We start from the raw sequence: 22,091 nt of genomic DNA on the forward strand, positions 1-22,091 counted from the left end.
TATACAAATTTTTACCTCTCACATTCACAATTTTACCTCTAACATTCACAATTTTACCTCTCTCATTCACAATTTTACCTCTCACATTCACAATTATACCTCACATTCACAATTTTACCTCTCACATTCACAATTTTAACTCTAACATTCACAATTATACCTCACATTCACAATTCTACCTCTCACATTCACAATTTTAACTCTAACATTCACAATTATACCTCACATTCACAATTCTACCTCTCACATTCACAAAAAAATGTGTGTATAAGAATGAATTATGGCCCATACGGCCCCTCAAAAATTTAACAACAGTGTAACTAAGTCATTTTGGGGGCACTTATACTTAATTGGTGTAATTCATTTTTATGCTACTTTATAGCAGAATCAGAGGAGGGTTTTATTCCCCAAGTGGGTTTACACTTACAAGGAATTTCGTTGTTCGGTGTTTGGTGCAGAGACTAAACAATTAACATATTGAGAGGGAACAAAAAGTACTGCGACAATTGAGAACATAATGTAGAATCTGAAATTTACAATGAAAATATAAAAACACTATCTATAATAATACTATAACAAATATGTGCAATGTAACAGTCTTAGAATGAGAGAACTGCTTACTGCAAAAAATCAGAAGTAAATCCACAGGCTTCCCAGCAGTAGCCTATAGAGTATTTCTACTCTAGTTGTATTACTGTGAGTACTTCCTCTACCACTGTAAATTACAAAGTACATGAAAAAACTGGGAAGTAAATAAATGATTACGTTGTGCAAGTTCTGCTGTAGTAAAGCAACTTGGTTTCGGTCTATCAGCGCGCTGGAAAACAGCAGAAAATAGTCCCAGTTGTTGATGGAGTGAGTAGTGAATGTGGCCTAATAATTAGGACATGCAGGGATGAACAGAGGCTGACACACCTGTAGCTGCTGCTGGATGATTTTCATGTTGTGTCTCTGCAGGAAGTTCTGCTCCTGTGAGCGCACCCTCTCCAACTGGGACAGCAGGTTGTTGAACAAAACCGCCGCCATCGACTCATCGTCTGCTGCTGTGTCCCTAAAAAAGCACACAGAGTGACGTTTAGGAGAATCACAGCAATATATATATATATATATATATATATATATATATATAATGAGTATAAAACAGAAGAAAAAGAACCCCAGTAAAGTAACTCTGTGTGTTGCCACTTTTTTAGGTACTACGTAACATAGACTACAGTACAAGTCACTTTCTCTGTGGTTGTAATGAACCTGACATGTTTCTACAAGCCTGCAGCTGTTTGGTGCAGATCCTGCATGTAGTCAACAGCATATGTGCACATTATGCTAGATCAATTACTTCATTAATCCCACAATAGGGAAGTTCAACCTCTGTATTTAAACCACCCTTCATCTCTTTACACACAAGTGAACTCACTATGCAAGGAGCATGTAGAGGGCAGTGGTGGAAAAAGTATCCAGATCCCTTACTTCAGTAAAAGTACTAATACCACACTGTGAAATGACTCCACTGCAAGTAAAAGTCCTGCTTTCAAAATTTGCTGAAGTAAAAGTACAAAAAGTATCAGCATCAAAATGTACTTAAAGTATCAAAAGTAAAAGTACTTGTGCAGAACGGCCCCACTCTGGTTGTCAAATATATTTCAAACATATCATTCGATTATTATTATTATTGATGTTATGATGTAAGCAGTGTTTTATTTTTTCAAACTAAATATACTGTTATGAGGTTTAATTCAATAAAATGTCTCGTCACTTTAAATTGATCATGTTTTTTATTGAAGAACAGAATGACATCATTCTGTTCTTGCAGCCCTGGTAGAGAGAACAAATTTCTCTGTATGTATGTATTAGTCATAAGTGTTTAATAGTGCTGCGGATGGATTTACATTACAGTCAATGGAGAGCCTGGTGGGTCTCATACAAACTGTAAAGGGTGCCGAGTGTGTCGGTACCACATGCCAAGGGGCCGACACAAAGCTTTGGTATCTGTGGGGTTGGGAGTAAGATCCGATTGGGAAAAATCATACGCAGCAGCAGTTGGTCAGCCAGCGAGGGTCGGCAGAATTGGAAAAAGACTTAGTCTTCAACTCCTGTGTGTTTGAAGCGGCATACTGTTTTTACCTGGTCTATGCTAGCGTAGCAAGTAAATGAAAAAGAGCAGCAACTACAGATGATAAAAGGTCAAAAACAAGTGAAAATCAGAATCAAAAACAGCCATGAAAATGTGACTTTAAGGGCTAGTTGGTCAGATTTCTCCCCACAGACCAATGGAATCCCTTGGAAACATGTCAGCTAACACTCATACGTACAATTTTGTGAAGTTGATTTCAAAGACAGATCTATAAGAGAGTACGTATAAGAATCATGTAAAGTATACTTTTAATATTGTGTTTACTAGAGATGTGCTCATTGGTTTCTTGGAAATAAGTCACACAGCATGAAAAAATAAACTGAAACTTCTTCTCTCAACAAAGGCAGTCGCATTTTTCTGTCCTCTCCTCTTCCTTGTCTTCCCTGCTTCGCTCCTCTCGTCTCATCTGGTCTTCTGTCTTGTACTTTGAGAGACTCTCTCCGCACTGCTCTCCAAAACTAAAAATTATGGATTTGATCAACTGGTCTCGCAGCGCAATTAACACCATCTTTCCGTGGAGGACATTGAAGACATCTACCTATTCGGAACCATGATTACAGGTCTTTTGCTGATTGGATAAGGCATTGCCCTGGTTTATCGAGGAATACAGTAAATGGTGACAGCTGTCCAAAGCCCCATAAGGCCATAAGGCTGCCCGACTTGATTGAAGTGGTGGACAGAGCTGTCAGCAGTCAGACTGTGACTATAAACCGCAATATGGATAACATCATGGAGAAGCTGATGGCTTTGAAAAGGCGAATGGATCGATTCGGAGACCAAAATGGACAATGAGAGTGGTCGTGTAAATTGAATGCGGCCCGAAGCCCAAACAATCCAAATCTTATCTGCTTTCGGCCCCCTCAACCAGCTCTGGCCTCAAGGCCGTTGCTAGGACAACAACTCCCCTGGAAGACTCTACAGCGAGATGCTCTTCAGCCCCTCCCCCCCCTCCCACAGACACCTGCTGATTGTTGACTCTGTCTGGAACCTGACCAACGCTGTCTCCATGGCAACTTGCAGTGTCATCGCTATGACATTCCTGTGAACTGAGGCACTGACTGATTGGGATGCCAGACGAGGCGACTCACCAGGACCATACACATGAAATATAAGATGAGATAAGATAAGATATTCCTTTAGTGATCCCCCACGAGGGAAATTCAGGTGTTGCAGCAACACAACTACAGAGTAAGAACAGATTACGATAATAAAAATAAAATAAAATAAAATGATAAAAAATTAAATAGAAGATAAAAAAATAAAAAAGTATAAAATAAAAATACAAACAAACAACCAAGACCAAAATATATTTATTCATATATATATATATTCATGTATTTATTTATTAATTATTGATTTTACATTATATATATTCATTATATATTTAGCCCTCATTTTTATTTGTTTTAAATTTGCTTTTAATATTTATTTATATCGCTAATAATTTCCTTCCCCTATTTATTTACTTTCCTATTGATTCCCTTATATCCTTTATGTGTATACATTTATTCATTATTTATTTATATATACATAATATAATAATACATATTCAATATATATTTTTCCCCAATTTTTATTTGTTTTAAAATTACCTTTAATATTTACTTTTAATATCTATTTCGCTAATAATTTCTCCTTGCATTATTTTCACTACATATTTTACCAAACCTATTTCTTTCAGTATTATTTTTTTATTATTTTGAGGAGGACTCACCAATCCTGAGACTCGATCCAGCTGGACAGACCCTGTCTGATGTCCATGGGGAAGTTATCATCATACAGGTAGTCCACATGTTCCAGGAGTCTGATCTCCAGCTGCTGAATCTGCTTCCACTGGCTCATGCTGCCCTGCACACACACACAGCAAGCAGCCTATTTTCACTATGACTACAGGCGATGAAATGTCAAAAAAAAGTGAAAGTCAGATCCAAAGAACAGCCTCGAAAGTGGAACTTTTAGGGCTGTCCCCAAATACAGAAAGGTTCAGTCGGTCATACATACAATTTTGTTAAGACAGATCTGTAAAACTGATTTTCTCCGCAAAGAATCATACAAATTCTACTTTCAATATTGTGTTTACTAGAGATGTGTTCATAGTTTTCTTGGAAATAAGTCACACAGGATGAAAAAAATGACTAATCAACTAAAGAATTTACCTAATGTCAGGCATGTATTACACCTATATCACCCACTGTCCCTTTCACAACTTTTATATAAACATATATTATTTTTACAAGTATTCCGGTAGTTACCTGTGCGGTGTGTGCGCTGCTTCTCAGTCAATCTCACTCACCATGTGCACTTGTTTCCCTCTCTGACTTTCGTTTTTGAATGTTCAGGAATCGAGCTCATTTACTCTCAAGGGGCTGACGATCACAGCCAGGAAACACGCCCCATACACACACACACACGCACACACACACACACACACACACACACACACACACACGCACGCACGCACGCACGCACGCACACACACACACACACACACACACACGGGGAGAGAGGAATTAGGTTAGGTTATTTTAGCGTTACACCGGAAAAACCTATGTCATCAGTACAGTTTATTTTCTTTCTTTCTTTCTTTCTTTCTTTCTTTCTTTAACGACGAGTGGCCTCTTACAGGGTTGATACGGAAGAAGTAAGCAGTAACACTTTTATGAATGAATTAAAAAAAATAATAATAATAATAATAAAACATTTTTTAAAGCTGCTTTAGTAGCTAGTCTATTGAAGTAGTAAATCTTCCTAGTTCAATCTCTACTAATGAAATGTGTGTTAATTCTGCGAGTTGAGAGCTAAAAGGGATGCTACATCTAAATTAAGGCTTTATAAATGAATGAAAAGTATGTTGGGTCTAAGCTTGTAAGCAAAATAACAATTATAATGTACTTCATATGAAAAGTTCCAGAAATATAGAAATATGTGTTTGTACACACATTTGATGGAATAAAAATAAGAACAAAAAAGAGAGAGAAAAGGAGATCATTATTAGTCGTAAAAAAGGTGGCTTAGTGTTTTCCCATAACTGTGACTTTTGTGTCTGGAAATGATGACGTCATAATTACAAGAAGATCTTTAAAAATAACGGTTTTGTTATGAATTGTAGCACCTGAAGCTTGGACTTTACTTTGAAGGAGAAAACTAAGCATGTTGGAGCATGTTGGTCCTTCAAAATAAAAGTTATTTCCCATCTTTCCTAATTAACATCAGAATTAAAGTTTGTAATCTAGTGTAATAACATTTCTCTGCTCGTTCACATACTTTGATCCACCTGTTATCTCAAATTTAACTCTACCATACAGAAAAAAATTGACATTGTGCATCCATCCCCAGCATACCGTGTTATATCCTCATCCTCATTCATCTCCAGTGTGTTATACAATGAGCAAACCTTAAAATAAGATAAGAATGTTTAGCAGAGATAATGATAATGATAATGATAATAATAATCTGCTGCCGTTTGTAAATTGGCTTTTAAAAATAAATTGAAATTACATCTCAAACTGGAACAGGTTTTTTTTTGTTTCTTTTGTTTAGTAAGTCATCTAAGATGTCTTATTTATAAGTTTAAATTATAAATGTAATAATTGATGATTAAATAATAATGTTACTACTACTTTTGGTGCACCAATTGTCTTCTTGTTAAAATTGTTAACACTTTTTTCTGTAAATATTGCTTGTTTACTATTTATTGCTATTTTATTGATGCTTCTTTCTATTTTCTCTATACACATTTGCTGCGGAAACACTTAAAAACTTCCAGTTGTGGGACTAATAAAGGAATATCTTATCTTATCTTATCTTATGCTTTATTGTATTTTGTCACACTGTTAAAATAATTGCCTAAGTCATTTTTTGTCAAAATTGGGGGTTTTTTTTCTTCCTAAATCATCTCCTCATGATGCCGGCCACCTATGGTAAAATCTCCTACATCCTCAGTTGATCAGATCATGTGATTTTACCCCTTTAAGATCATCACTTTTTGACAATTTGCCACATTCATAGGCATCAGATAAGAACCCAGCAAAGAAGAGCTAGAGGGAGATTGTTTAGTTATCAGTTTAGTTTATCAGTGTTTTATTGTTGACACTAATATTGGTAACACTTTACTCTAAGGTGTCTACATAAGAGTGACATGAGTGTGTCATAAACATGACATGGGATGTGTCATGAACATGAATGACACTTTGAAGTAACATTAATGCTCATGATGATAATAATAATAATAATACATTTTATTTGTAAAGCACTTTTCATACAGAAATCTCAAAGTGCTACAGAAACCAGAAACTAGAAAGAGAAAAACTCATTAAAATCAGCAGTAAATAAAAAAAGACATGGGTAATAAAGTACATTATGCAGAGACAAAATAAAAACATCTAGGGACAACCTAAAAATGCCTCCCTGAACAAAAGAGCTTTATGTTTCATGATACTTGTCATGTCATGTTTCTGACAGGCTTGTGTGAGTCTTATGTAGACACCTTCAAAATAAAATGTTACATATCTTGCTTAAGTCACAAAAGCATGTTCAAAATATTGCCTAAGTCATTTATTTCTCTAAAGTTACATAATTTACACACAGTGTTATTACTATGCCAATAGCCATCCTTTGTTGCATCCTTTTTGAGTGAAATGATCAATAAATGTCATATGTTACACTTTTGATGAAGTTTTTTGTGTTTCCTGCAAAACGTGAAAAAAAGAGTTAGGCGATTATTTTAACACGGTGACGTTTTAATAGTAACTTCTCATGTACGGAAATACCTGAGGGAAACAGGGTTAATGGAGAGGATTTAGTTGTTTTTTTGTTTTTGTTTTTTGTTTTGTTTTTGTTTGTTGTTTTCTTTTATTTCCTGCTAATCTAATGATCCACACTCCAATCCGGTAGGTGGCGGCAATGCACCTATAAGTTGGATGCCAGCCGCCAATTAAAATAATAAGAAGAAGAATAGTAACCTTCTAGCCTCCAGTCCAGCAGGAGGCAGTAAAACACTCACTGTTCCGGTGAGAGAAGAAGAAGCAGTGAGAGGTCAAAGTTGACTCCGGTGAAAACATGGTTGAACACGGGGATATCCGCGTGGTTCACCGAGGTGGTAGTAAAATAAACTTCAGGGAGCCTGTCATAACTAATGACTCAAGGTAAGTGTGTGTTTTCATTCCCCGTCATGTTTAATATTTGTCGGAAGAGATTCTCGCATTGCTACATGTTTTTATCAGCCAGAAAGCTGAAGCCGGTGCTAGCTGTTAGCATTAGCTTCTATCTGCTGCTGCTGTTTACAAAGTACCACGAGTTTGTCTCTTCTGCTCTCTGATCATTTATCTGTAACTCTAACTTAAGAGACACACATATCATCATAATCAGCCCAGTCTGTTGGTCCAGAAGCTGGAGGTGTTGTGTGTAAATGTTGTGTTGTTGCTGCAGGTTCCTGCTGTGCGCCTCCGGAGAGTGTGTGAAGGTGTTCAGCACCTCCACGGAGGAGTGTATCCACGACCTGCGGGGACACACCGACCTGGTGACAGGTGTGCTGATCAGACCCTCCAACCACCTGCAGGTACGGGCCTCTCACAACAGAGTACAGCTCTAACTAATGTTACCTACAGTTGAAACCAGAAGTTTACACACTCTCAGAAAATAGAGTACAGAATTGTACCTTTAAGGGTACAATGGCTTGTCACTGGGGCAGTACCCTCAGAAGGTACTTTTTTGTACTCTTATTTTGAAGTACAAAAATGGACCTTTAAAAAAGGTACAAAATTAGCCTTTATAGGGTACAGTATTGTACCAGTATTTAATTTTATATATTTTTGTGTATCTGCATTATACAAAAGACAAATAAGTTTTCACTTTATCAGAATGTTTGTTTTTTTAATTTTCACATTTAATTTTCATTTAACTAAACAATGTAAAATTGTTTAAAATTAAAAAAGTATAACTAACCTACTGCTGAAGAAAGACTAAATAATGATTTAAACAATAATTAATATTTAGGCTACTGTCATTTATAGAGCCTAACACAGATTGTCTATTGTACCCCAGCATGTAAAAGGAAGGGTACGTATTTGTACCCTTTACCACTTGGGTACCCATATGTACCTTTTTGGCCCTCAAAAAGGTACATATAGGTACCTTAAGGTCCAATAATTGGCCCTAGGGGGTACATTTGTGTAGATTGTACCTCGGGGGACAAAAAAAGACTTGTGTTGTACCCCTTTTTCTGAGAGTGCATACACTATATAAAAAGACATATATTATTTTTTTCTAACTGTCTGATATCTCATTATTCTGGCATTTAGCAAATAGAAATAATTTTGGTAATCCTAACGGACCTAAAACAGGAAAAGCGATTGTCTGATTTCATGTCAGACAGTGAGGAAAAAAAAGCATATATGTCTTTTTATATAGTGTATGTAAACTTCTGGTTTCAACTGTATACATCAGAAGACTTTGAAAAGATTTGGAAAGACTCCTGGAAAATTATCAGCTCACATCTAAAGACAAGTGTTTAGAGTTTTTAGTCCCAGACTGAGATTTTAGACAGACTGTGAATCTTTCAGGGTCACTATTTACAAGACTACAATTAGATTCTTTTAGCATTTTTTTTTACCTACCATGCAATTTTTCCCCCATCATGCTCTAGTAGAAAAACATACAAAATGGAGAAGAAGCAGCTTTTGGCTCCAGCTGCTCTTATGTGTGTGCAGTGGTTTGTGTTTAAAAAAAAAAAAAAACAACAATAAAAAAGAAGAGAAGACGCCACAAAATGCTGAAAAAGGGTTTCTGTTTTTCTAACTTGAAAAGTTGAGTATTTTACAGTAAACATAAGATATGAGGAAGAATAAAGGAAATACAAATTTAGAAATGAATTCATGATATACATTTATGTCTGATTTGATTATAATTAGTTTAATTACATAATTATATTTATCAGCTCTATCAATTTACATTTAGTTAATCATACATTAATCATTGATTATTTATTACTTATTTATGTATAGGCCTGCATTTATTAATACATTTTAACTGGGTCTCCTTACTGTTCTCTTCATGCAACATTTTGTTCAATGCAGCGTTTTTAATGCATTTAAATACATATATTGTCTGTGTTGATTTCCTCGGTGTTGTAATCATGAAACCGTTCCACAACATTTTTTTTTGTTTTTCTTTTCATACGTTTCAGCACAAGTTCCATTGAAGCAGATATCAGGATTGAGTTATGCCTCTTAGTTGCTTCGATAATGATTTTATTTTAACATCATGCTGTGTTGCTGTTTTGTTGCAGGCCTATTCTTGCTCAACAGATGGCACTGTCAGACTGTGGGACTTCACAGATGGCATCCTTATTAAGGTATTGCTGCATTTGTCTGTTTCATCTTTTTATTGATGTGTTTACAGCTGGATTTTTACATTGGTTTCACTCCCGCCTGCACAGACACACTCATTGTGTTCTGCACATTAAGTTAGTTAGGCAGTATATGGCAAGATAATGAAGGAAACTGCCTACATGTTCCATATTGCTGCTCTGTAAACATTATTTTATAGCTGTGTTGTACTATGCACATATGCAGTTTTGAATTGGTGCACCCATTAATCGTTAAAAATGTACACTACTGGTCAAAAGTTTTAGAACACACCAACTTTTCCAGAATTTAATTGAAAATGATGCAGTTTGATGTCTCAGTGTACTCTGAAATTAATGCACATTTGCAACATTTAAAATTCTTTATTGAGCATGATAGTGTTTTGAAAGTAAAAAAAAGATTCAAAATCACATTTTATGTTGGACTAAAGGACTAAAAAAAGACACAAAATGACAAAAAAGATACCAAAAGACACAAAATGATTAAAAAAAGACACAAAATGACTAAAAAAGACACAAAATGACCAAAAAAAGACACAAAATGACTTACAAAGACATGAAAATAATTCAAAAATGGACAAAATAGCCCAAGACTCCATAGAGTTAAGTTGTTAACCCATTTCTTGTTCCCTGAAAAAGGCCTACTTGCATAATTCTGAAATGTACATTATTTTTCAGTTTTGGTTAACCTTACCTTTTTTTATTTACCTCTGGTAGTTCACCACTTACCTTTGTACCCTTTCAAGCTGTTCATTTGACTTGAACTGCTTGAAGTTCAATAAAAAACTGGAAAAATTGGGGTGTTCTAAAACTTTTGACCGGTAGTGTAGCTACTATCAATTTTACGAAAGCAACTTTTAAAATAATAAAATTAATTTGATTTAGGGCTGCACGATTCTGGAAAAAATGTGAATCAGCAATTTTTTTCACAAAATGTTTATTGAACTGGGTTTTCGTTGTTATCCATTCAACCCTCCTTACCGCAGACTTTCCTCCGCTTTAACTCCAAACCAGTGTTGCCAACTGCTCAGTAAGGAAAGTAGCTATCAGCTGTCCTAAAAGACGCTAGAAGTCGCTAGAAGTCGCTAGAAGTCGCTAGAAGTCGCTCCTCCGGCTCTGACTGCAGCTGGGAGAGACTCCTGCAGGAGGACTGGGGGGTCTGAAAAGTCGCTAAATCTAGCGACAAAGCTGCTAAGTTGGCAACACTGTTCCAAACACTCAATTGCAGGTGGACTTCTTCCACTGAATCACATGTTAACGTAAAGAGGCAGCAGCAGTGCTGCATTTGGGGGCGCTTGAAAAAATCCGGGAGGCTTGATTATAACACAACTACTACTACTACAAAACAGAACTAAGTACATTTTCCTTAAAGTCTTTGGTACTTTTTTGCCAATTTGGATGTGAAATGGGTCTTGAATTGTTTTTTATTATGGTCTTAAAGTCTGAAAAAGCCTTAAATTTGACTTGTTGAAACCTGCAGAGACCCTGCCATGTTTGCAGAAGGCAATAATAATTAAAACATTTTGTGACGACTTAAGCATTTACTACAATAGTGTGCAGAAATTGAGTCATGGACTTAACAACGTTCTGGAGTTTTCCTAAATGTTTGGCTCACATGAGTCTGAAACAATTGTACACAGCCGCCACTGGAATCTGATTCAACAAATGGAATATACGACTGAAAATGAGATTATTAGTGCTTCATCTTGGTCACAGCCCTGCAGCCTGTGCTGTGTTTCCTCTAACAGCTGTGTGATCCTTTGCAGACTTACGTCATCGGCTGCCCGGTTTACTCCATCCATGCTTCTGCCAACCACCAAGGAGTCATCTTCATCGTTACTCCCATGCTAAATGACAAAAGATCCGGTAGGTTTGACCTCTTCTGCAGCCTAAACTATTTCTATTAGTGTGCTTTGGCATAATGTGACTTCTGGCTAAACACCAAACTTTTGTCTTTGGTGCTGTCATGCAGTCACTCAGGCTTGCAACACCCTGTTCTTCAAATCTAAAGCAGTGGTTTTGTTTCAGTGTGTTTTTTTTGAGTGTGCCATACTTAGATGTGTTAAGATTCTCTATGTGCAGAATATTTATTTGTTTGTAGCAGAAGTTTGCTTTTTGTTTGAATACCGGGTATCTGTGGGGTCTTAAAGAGTCTAAAATCCAATAATTTGGCCTTAAAATGTCTAAAATTATCTTAAAATCTCATAAAATGTCTTGAATATAATTTTGAAAGGTGTTTAAAATGTATTAACGTTACTTTTATCTTAAACAAATGCATACACTTTAGTACCTGTGCAGCCCGGTCAGAATTTAAACAGAATTCAGTCAGACTTATGAATTAACTAACTATTTGTTCACAATCGAGAGGCTTCTGGTGTTTTTAGCGTTTTTTATTCCAATGTGAAAGAGCTGTGAATAAATTCATATACTTTGCAGTAATTCAGGGCCTCTGATTTTACTTCGTCTTTTGTACTTTTTGCCAGTATGGATGTGAAATGGGTCTTAATTTGTAGTCATTATTGTCCTAAAGTCTTACATTTGACTTGTTGAAACTTGTATAGACCCCAAATACAAATTTGGCACAAATCTGTGTGAAAATTGGTTCAGCCTGCAGGTTTCTTTTGGCATGTTAATTCCGTAGTCTTTATCTTATAATTCCACTAGGAGTCGCTTATCACAGAACATGTCAAATGATTCTGATCGGGGGCTGAAACATGTGGGAAGTAGAATTTGGGTAAGAGGTCACTGGGTGAGAATTTGTAGCAGGCTGATGTTTAACACTGTGTGTGTCTGTGTGTGTCAATCCAGTCCAATCCATAATAATAATAATAATTTGTATAGCACATTTAAACAACACAAACGTCTCCAAAGTGCTGTACATAAAATCAACAACAAAACAATTCCATATACCAATCAGCAATAAATAATAAGTGTATAAATCTAAAATGATGCCACAAATAAAACAATACAATCAAACAGATAAACATAGTAAAATAAAGTAAAAGACGCAGTTAAAAGTAGTAAAATAAATAAAAGACACAGAGGACCACAAAACTCACGCGTCTGTGTGTGTGTGTGTGTACTCAGAGTTGTTCCAGCTGGTTGCGGTTCATCTTCCACAGAGCGGAGATCAGCTGGTGGAGAGCAGAGAGCTTTCTGCTGTGCTCAGCGATGTCAGCTCCAACCCAGCAGCCGTGGGCTTTGGCAGAGGGGTACGTACACCACCACGACCACAGCTGGCACCAACACAACACCTGGAACAGCTACAGTCACACATGGCACATTTACCTCCATCACAGGGATGTTGGTCTGAAAGATTGTTGACTTTTCTGCTGTGGAAATGGTATTTTAGTCTTTAAGAGCCCTAGTAAAGTCTGATGATGATTTTTCCCTTTTTTTTCTTTTTTTAAACCTGCTTCAAATAGACACCTTTTGAGGTTTTAAATCACAGATCCTTGGTCAGCCTCCCTGCATGTCTGTGTTAATAACCATGTGATTTTTATTTTCACAGGGGGAATATATTGCTTCAGCTAAAGGTTTGCATCTGGACGTCTATTTCTTCAAGAAGCAGATGTCATACAGGTGAGCCACAGTGTGAGACGCTTCAGTCAGGAGTGTGGAGATTTTACTACTCAGTGTCCAGACGGCCCACGGGCGTGCCTAATATACAGATATATGCTGATATGATATTGATATGATGAAACGAGAAGATCTAAGTAATCTGTAGACCCCAAGCATGCCAGGATATCATGTCAGGAAGTTGTCTAAATCTGTAGTTCTCAACCTTTTTGAGTCGCGACCCCCAATTTAACATGCATGTTGTCTGCGACCCCCACTCACTGAACACAATCTCACAGTTCAGATCAGACAAACTCAGTTGATACGACGAATTTTGGACAAATAATGAAGCAGACAACTTTTACTTTTAATCTAAATCCTTTGCTATAAGTTTAAAGGTCCATTCTGACCTCCTGAGTGTGTAGCAGTCAGCTTCAAGCCAGAGACTCCTTGGAAAGTAATAACTTGCTACTTTGGGATTTGTCAGAAAAGACACAATTACCCCAAAAAAAGAATCAAATTGACCAAAAATGACATAAAATTAAGCAAGAAAGGACACAAAATGACCAAAAAAAAGGAAACAAAATGACCAAAAAAAAGGAAACAAAATGACCAAAAAAAAGGAAACAAAATGACCAAAAAAGACACAAATTGACCACAAAATGACCAAAAAAAAGGAAACAAAATGACCAAAAAAAGACACAAAATGACCAGAGACACAAAATGACCAGAAAAGACACAAAATTGTCAAAAAAGACATTGAATGACCAAAAAGACTAAAACACTGTAACACAGTGGAGACAGAGCTGACTTCCAAAATGATTTGGCGACCCCCAGAAATCATCTTGCGACCCCAATTGGGGTCGGGACCCCAAGGTTGAGAACAGCTGGTCTAAATAGCGCTACAAAGTTAATAATAGGCTCTCTGTGTTCCCACAAGTCTCCTCTTTACATACATGTCTCCTTTATAACATGCAGTTTAAGGCAAAAACCACACAGTTTTTCTCATGTAGATGACATTTGCCATTTCTGCTTGCTGTATGTGAATATTTGTGCATACTGAGATCCCTCGACAGGCTTTGAATGACACAAACTGGGTATCAGTGTAAAGCTGAGACTCTTGTGGATTCAATGCGCCCAGTTTGTGGCATTTGTTGTTGCCCTGCTATCTCCCCCTAAACATCCACTGCCCACAACCACCAATTCTCAAAAAAAGGACCTTGAACACTAACTGGTTAAACTGTCATGTAAAACAACAAACCATACACACCACAAAGTGCCACTGAAGTGCCATTAATTCTCTTTCATTAGCCCCTCATTATTCTGACCTATTTATTGAGAATGAGATGTTGTGGGCTGGGGATTTTAGGGGAAGATAGCAGGTCAACAATAAATGCCACACAGATGTGATCAGCACTGTGAGTCAAGTTCTTCTGGTTATAAATCTTTGATAAAAAATGACTAAATTCGTCAATCAAGTAAACCTATAAATGTGTATAAGGGTTCAGAATATGAATGTATGGCTTTCTGAAGTCCATTTCCATCAGCAATTTTTGGGTTGATACCATTTGATACACACATTTGGTGCTGAATTATGCAATTTTATTTATACCAAGGATGGATAAATGGTCAGAAAAACCCTCCAGAATATATCCTCAAAACACACATACAAGATCTTTAGAACAACATAGAAAAATGATTGTGATGCTGTTTTTTGGGTTCAAAAACATCATTTTGGATATTTCTGTATTTTCTACTGCACATCCTCTGAATGTTCTAGGTCTCTAGTTAGTGGTTGCAGCAGCTTATTTTATACAGCAAGGTCAAGTTAAAAAGTTTAAAATTATGCTCATTGAATCACCAAGAGTCTCAGCTTTCCAGTCATACCCGGTTAAAAGCAAATTCACAGACTGTTTAGTGACCCCAGTATGCAGAAAATCTACACAATTTATTCTTCGGCTCTTCCAGTTTCATATGATACCAGCAGCTTCTCTTTACCCTTAAAACTGAGCCCCTATAACCGCTGGAGAAGAAAACAATGGCAAAAAATCTGACTGTATGTCTGTCCTTGTCCTTATTAGGTTTTCCCTCAAAGAAGACAACAAGAAGGGAGGCAAGAACACTTTCACGTGCATCGTCTGTCACCCAAAAGACGACTGCATCGCCACAGGACACGATGACGGAAAGATCCGCTTGTGGTGAGTAAAAAAAACAACACAGTCCTGAAGCATACACACTCTCATCCAGGGTTTTGATGACTTTGAACTATTCTTTAGTCTAAACACCCGCTGCTCACCTGTGTCACATGTAATTTCTGCTCAACCCTTAATAGGGCACTCATTGAAATACTAGCAAATTCCAAATTTCAACTCTAGAGAATATTGGAGGATATTACATACTGTCAGAGTATGTAAAAAAAAAAAAAACTAAAAAAAAGACATATGGACCCGGGGGAGGGGGGTAATATTTTGAGAAAAAAATTTACGAGATTAAAGTGGCAAATCTACGAGAAAAAATGTGCAGATTTATGAGATTTAAAGTGGTGAATCTGCGATTTTCACTAAATCTGCAACTTTTTTTCTCGCAGATTTGCGAGTTTCATCTAGTAAATTTGCAATTTTTTTTTCTCGAAATATTACAAATCCATGTGGTTCTACGACCTCACAGAGAGACATGGGGACCCCATTTTGGTATCCACTGAAGTTACCAAATATAGTTCTTCGCCCAATAAAGGGTTAACTGCATAAAAGGAAACTAACTTTGTATCATTTATCATCTGATCTACTTCAGATTTACTATTTACTATTAAGAGATAGTTTATCTTTATAAAAAGAACTACAGTGTGTGTGTTTAAACCCTTTTCTTACATGTTTGTCCTTTCAGGAGAAACTTCAACCACAAGAAGGAGTACACATACTCCACCCTGCACTGGCACCACACTGCTGTCAACTCACTGTGCTTCACTCCAGAAGGTACACATCAACTAGCTTTTAATCTCATGAAACCCACTTGTAGGGTAAGGATAAGAGAACTTTTTCTGACTGGAAGCTCATAACAGGACCACTGTTAGACCAGTGTGCATGTATAAGGCTTTTTTTTGGAAATGTAACATCTTCTAGTTCTTGAAAAAGTTTGTTTTGCAGAAAACAAAACTTAAGGCTTAAAACAGTAGAACACGCTGTAGCAAAACCAAACTAAACCAGCATGGAACAAATAACCACCCATGCAAACTGTGCAGTTCAGAGGCCAACATTTCCATATTAAACATACTTTTTAAAATTGGTCTTTTGTAATATTAAATTTTTTGACACTGAATTCTAGGTCTTCATTAAATGTAAGCCATAATCATTATAATTAGAAGAAATTAAATGAATAAAGACATGAAATGTTTCATTCTGTGTGTAATGGATCTGAATAATGTGTTATTTCCACTTTTTGAATTTAATTACTGACATAGATAAACTTTTCTACGATATTCTAATTTATTGAGATTTGTTGAAGCCTGTTGATTGTAGTGAATTTGAAAATGCGGCACCTTGTGCAAGATAACGTCAAAATTAGGAACTTTGTTTATAAAGGCACTGGACTCGCATGGTAAGTCAGAACAACATAAAGCTGCTTTTAAAAGCCATCAGTGTCACCAGTCTGTCCCCAGTGTGACTGATTCTGCACCAAACATGTGTTTGTTTGCACTTTTTTTTGCTAGTATGGGTATAAAATAGGCCATTAAACTTAGTGTTATTTATTTTTTGCACAATTTAAAATGACAAATTCAACAACAACAACAAAAAAAAAGATGTACAGTGCAGGGAGAGATGGGGCCTCTACCTAAATAGTGTTAAAATTTCACAATATTATGAAGTAATAATAATACAATATATGTATAAATATAACCTGCATTCATAAAATTGAACTTGCTGAAACCTGTAGAAACCCCTCACCTGTTCCAGTATCTGTATTTATTTGAGTTTTGTTTCTGCCAGGCACCAACCTGCTGAGTGGAGGCTTGGAGTCGGTGCTGGTCCAGTGGAGATACAACCAGGAGAGCCAGAAGGACTTCCTGCCTCGTTTGGGTTCTGCCATCACACACATCGCTGTCTCACCTGATGGAGCTCTGTTCTGTACATCACACAGTGACAACAGTAAGAACGGGATCTGTACCTGTTTTATACACTCGGAGGAAGCACAGAAGACAAACAACTGTCGGGAAATTATTGTAATAGTGGACATCGTGGTGCATACAATAGTGGTGTCAACAATAATCGATTCGGCGATGCATCGCAATGCGGGGCATGCACGATTCAGCATCGATGCGGCAAAGAGCCATAATCGATTATGTTTATTTTCTGTCCTCCAATGGAAAGTTGTGGGGGCCAGGGTGGGAATTTCACGACGGCCATGGCAAAGTTCCAGTAAACACAACGCTAACCCGACCCACTCCCCGTCCTTCGAGATGTGTGCGCATCAACACATGGCTCATTTGAATATTCAAATGAGCCATGTGTTGATGCAGCACAGGTAAGCTAGCGGGACAAGCTGTTTTGATATGTTGTGACTGAAGTATGTGGTAGTATTTGACAGAACTTAACATTTACGTTTTTATAGAAAGTACTATTGATAGGTAATTACCATTGCATTTGCCTATTTTAAAGTCGACTCGTTAACGTTACATTTTTGCGTCATGAATACTAGCGATAGCTAGCTAGGTGGGATAGCGCTAACGTCTTCCCTACCTCAGGGACAAGGGCTCCACATTTAGCTGATGTAAATTCCACCTCAGCAGGTTCCTTTTTTATGGCAGGAGGAGGCATTTCTCTTTCCTTACTTTTAGATGAACTCAGGCAGGAGATTCATTTTGCCATCTTTTCAAAATATAGCCAATAAAATCTATTGTTATTAGGCCTATCTGACTGCTTGTATTGCCCCATGACTGACGAAAAATGTCCCTTGTTGTGTGCAGTATAATTGTGATGCATCGTAGAATCGAATCGAATCGTTACCTGGTGAATCGTAATCGAATCGAATTGTGAGGGCAGTGCCAATGCACACCCTTAGCATACAATGTCACATTATAAAAGTCACCAACTAGAGGCCAATAGTGGCACTACAGCATTAATACTACAGACCCGAATGCGGATAAGCGGTTAATGGGAATGAATGAATGAATGAATGAATGAATGGTTGACTCTTGGTTTAAACCATGCACGCTGTACAAAAAAGACAGCTTTAAATATGTAACTAGAATAGTTTCAGAGATTCATGCTGGGCTAACTGATATCTGTCTCTTCCTTTTCCAGAGATTACGATCATCCAGAGTTGTGTGAAGGTGTCAGCTATCATTCAGGGCCTGGTCAAAGGTGAGAACAGACTGTAGGTCTGGAATGGCACGTAGAGCAATCATAAACATGCAGTATGGGCTCATAAATTATACACATGTCTATCATAAGTAACCACCACAGTTCTTGGAAAACAATCTTGCTTCTAAGAAAAGACCATCATAGAAAAATAAGAAGTTCTGATTATATAAAATTGACTCACAGTGCTGCGTTCAAGTTCAAGGAAATTAAAGCGGTACCTGGTGATGCATTTCAATCTGGTACAACCAGCCGCAGAAGAAAGATAATGAATAATTGCAATTGCATTTGATTTTGTTATATAAAAATACTGATAAATGCAGCTTTTTAAAGGAATTTCACAAACTTTGCTCATACAGTATATTGGGTAATGTCATCCTGAATGATCATGGAGATATTTCTTTATGTCTAGATTGATTGCAAGATATAGGAAAGTCTAATGTTTGGGACCAACACACTTGTGGTCAAAGAGTGAAATGTCTTCATTAGTAAGTTTTCAACCAGAAATGTCTTTTGCGAATTATCTCTATTATTATTATTATTATAATATTGATGACTCAGCATATTGATTATATGGAAAACAGTGCTTTTTCTGCACTTGTTTTTCTTTCTGTATCTGCATGTTTATGTAGAGACTGCATCATGTAAAACCACCAGGAACTTCTGAGCAACAGTGCCTCTCACATCCAACCTCTTTTTTCTCATATACCATCAATGCAAGGTTAGAATCTGCCAGGTTAACCTGTGAAACTTTTGCAGGAGAAAGCTTGAGGGCAGACATGATGGTGGATCCACGCAGCAAAGCCCTGGTGCTGAACGGGAAACCGGGCCACCTGCAGTTCTACTCCCTGCAAAGAGACAAACTGCTGTACAACGTAAGCACTCACTGCTTCATAAACACATAAACCAGACCGTAAGTTAGTTTGTGCATCATTTTTGGAGGCAGAAAATAGATGGTTTGAACACCAATCTGTTCTGTCCACAGTATTGAATTATTATGATAATTTGCTGTCATCCTCTGTGTTCCTACAGCTGGACATCGTGCAGCAGGAGTACATCCACGAGTCGGGCCTGCAGCAGTTTGAGGTGGTCGAGGTGGCCTTCGATGCCTCCGGTGACTGGCTGGCAACAGTGGAGGAAAGAAAACAGAAAGCCACGGAGCTGGAGCTGAACTTGAAACTGTGGGCCTTTGATCAACAAACACAGAGGTATAGACGTCTGAACTATATCTGGTATTTTCAGCCGTTGACACAGATGAAATGCAGTATTGTTGAACTAAAAGTATGTTCAAGATTCAGAATCAAACCAATAGAAAAAAGGTGGAGGGAACTCCAGTAACTATTGTCTTTCTTGCAAGTTCACCAACAAGCAAAAAGTTATATAATCTATGAGAGTGGTGTTTTGAGCATGGAGTGTGTGGGTGTGGCTTTTGTCTCTCAGGAATAACATTATTGTAAAAATCAGCGTGCAGGTTACTTAAAGGCAAAAGTGCAAACTGCGTTATTGTCCAGAAGTGTATGTCTATATAACACTTTATTGAAACTCTTAAGGCACTGAGGTTTTCCTCATATACAGCGACGATGAGTACATTTACCAACAGTACAGAAATACACATTCAAAATACAGATAACAGACAAGATAAATAAATTAGTAAAAATGCTATTTTAAAAAGAACAAAGCTTAAACCAGTTGCAGGAAAGTCTGCAATCAAGCTACGGAATTGAAGAAATGTTCTGCCCGCATTGATCCTCAGTGTGAGTTGAAGATCATTCCAGGTCAGGGGGCATTAAAACAAAATGCTGACTTCCCAAGTTCAGTCAGCAGACAGGGAACTGTGATAGTAAAAAAACAATTATTTGATTGTGTCAAATAGTGTTCATAGGTGTGTTTCCACTCAGTACTTTTTGGAAAGCGGCTGCATGTTTTGGCTCCGCCCACTAGTTAGTTCCCCTCGGCCTCTGTTCCCATACAGGTACTTCTGTAGCAGCTAACCAACAGGATTAATGTGACAACCTCATACTTGTATTTAGTTTATTTTTTATATATGCTTTTGGAAATAAACCAACGTAATTATTGGCATCTTGTCTCTTCCCGGTTTTTGTCACGGCCTAGAGCCAGGTTTATGACAGATGCAGCAAGCAGTGTTGCCAACTTAGCGACTTTTGTCTCTATATTTAGCGACTATTCAGACTCCTCTAGCAACTCTTTTTCAGAAAAGCATCTATTGACAAATCTAGAGACTTTTTCTGGTGTTAATGGAGACGTTTGGAGACTCGTTCTTACTCTTCTTAACGAGTAGCAGGCGCCGTCCCAAAGCACTCACAAGCGGCCCAGTCCTCCCGCAGCAGTCTCTCCCAGCTGCAGTCAGAGCAGGAGATGTTAACCCCTCAGTGTTCAGTCTGCAAGTGAATCACGCATGCGCGAAGTCGCCGCCTCAACCGTAACCAATCAGCGTCAACCAATCTGCGACAAGTTGTCAGCAGGTCACAAAAGTACCTACTGGAGGCAGGTACTTTCTGAACTGCTACCTGAGCCGCTAACCGGTGAAGTTGCTCAAATCCTCTCTCCCAAGCCACACCCATAGCGGCTCACTAGAGGGAAATGTACCTAATGGAAACGCGCCTCAAGGTTCCAATCAAGAAGTCTTGTTAAGTAGGGAGGTACTTTTCCAGTAATGGCCTTAAAGATAAACAGGTACCAATGTTTCTTTGGCCTGTTTGCCAGAGAAGGCCAGCCCACTTTATCATATCAGATCCAGTGATGAGTGCTGTAGCATCACCAGTAATAAATCTAAGAGCAGAATGGTATATGGAGTCCAGAGGTCTGAGTGTTGAGGGAGCAGCGCCTCTGTAGACCAGAGAACTGACAGAACTTACTGGGGAAAGTTTAATATGAATAGATTCTCACCACAGCCCTGTGCCCTGCTGTATCACCTGCAGCTTTGTGCTGAACACGACCATCTCGGCCCCCCACGAGGAGCGGATTACAGCCATGTGCTTCTGCCAGGCCGCCGACAGCCAGACCACCATGCTGGTCTCCACCAGCAAGGACGGACACTTCAAAGCCTGGCAGCTGGCCGCACCGGCCCACACAGAGGGTAAGGAGTCCAGCTCGGTCTCTGTTGAACTGGTAATATTTACTCTTAACCCATTGACGCCTAAAACTTCCTGTAAAACCTCTGGGCGATTTTAGAATAAAAAACCTGAAGTTTTTCTGGAAATTCAACAGAAGTGTCAACGCTTCTACTAAATAATAGATTTTTCAGCCTCTGTAGCTGATAGAAATGAAATTCAAAAAGTATTTGAGAGCTTATACAAATACTACAAAATGACGTATCCGCTTTCCAGGCTTCAATGGGTTAACTTGCTGTCCTTTCTCTATGGTTGGAGCCTTTGACTTCTGGTTCTTGGTGTGCATCTCCAATATATTCTGTTAGAGTTAATGCCTACTTAAGAACATGCATAGCTCAATGATTGGTCCTTTAACCCTTTATAGGGCACTTCTGGAAAATGACAATGTCAACCCTGAAGTGTTATTGGAGGATATTACAAGACTTTTTGCAAAATGTTTCATTTTTATATTGCAAATCGAGGTCAATTGAGCCATTATTATTATTATTATATTTATTAGAGTCTCTTTCCCACAGCAACCCTAAATAGACAATATCACATAATTTGCATCCATC

General features: G+C 37.7%; 2 protein-coding genes across 2 annotated transcripts in view; one reads left to right on the forward strand and one right to left on the reverse strand.

Annotated features, from left to right (window-relative positions):
• LOC131978858 (signal transducer and activator of transcription 4-like) overlaps positions 1-4,468 on the reverse strand; it is a 29,586-nt gene extending 25,118 nt beyond the window's left edge. Inside the window, exons 1-3 of the mRNA XM_059342658.1 lie at positions 4,384-4,468; positions 3,846-3,979; positions 916-1,051 (exon numbers count right to left, since the gene is read on the reverse strand). Of these exons, the coding sequence (XP_059198641.1) occupies positions 916-1,051; positions 3,846-3,973 (264 nt within the window). The 5' untranslated portion in view covers positions 3,974-3,979; positions 4,384-4,468. The remainder of the gene's footprint in view (positions 1-915; positions 1,052-3,845; positions 3,980-4,383) is intronic.
• A 2,673-nt stretch (positions 4,469-7,141) lies between these two features.
• Positions 7,142-22,091, forward strand: part of wdr75 (WD repeat domain 75) — a 32,795-nt gene continuing 17,845 nt past the window's right edge. Inside the window, exons 1-13 of the mRNA XM_059343453.1 lie at positions 7,142-7,275; positions 7,559-7,688; positions 9,417-9,482; positions 11,261-11,360; positions 12,582-12,706; positions 13,006-13,076; positions 15,134-15,250; positions 15,936-16,024; positions 17,036-17,194; positions 18,350-18,409; positions 19,166-19,281; positions 19,439-19,614; positions 21,346-21,503. Coding sequence (XP_059199436.1) covers positions 7,190-7,275; positions 7,559-7,688; positions 9,417-9,482; positions 11,261-11,360; positions 12,582-12,706; positions 13,006-13,076; positions 15,134-15,250; positions 15,936-16,024; positions 17,036-17,194; positions 18,350-18,409; positions 19,166-19,281; positions 19,439-19,614; positions 21,346-21,503 — 1,453 coding nt within the window. The 5' untranslated portion in view covers positions 7,142-7,189. The remainder of the gene's footprint in view (positions 7,276-7,558; positions 7,689-9,416; positions 9,483-11,260; positions 11,361-12,581; positions 12,707-13,005; positions 13,077-15,133; positions 15,251-15,935; positions 16,025-17,035; positions 17,195-18,349; positions 18,410-19,165; positions 19,282-19,438; positions 19,615-21,345; positions 21,504-22,091) is intronic.

This window comes from Centropristis striata, chromosome 10, assembly GCF_030273125.1.
Source record: "Centropristis striata isolate RG_2023a ecotype Rhode Island chromosome 10, C.striata_1.0, whole genome shotgun sequence".
NCBI lineage: Eukaryota > Metazoa > Chordata > Actinopteri > Perciformes > Serranidae > Centropristis > Centropristis striata.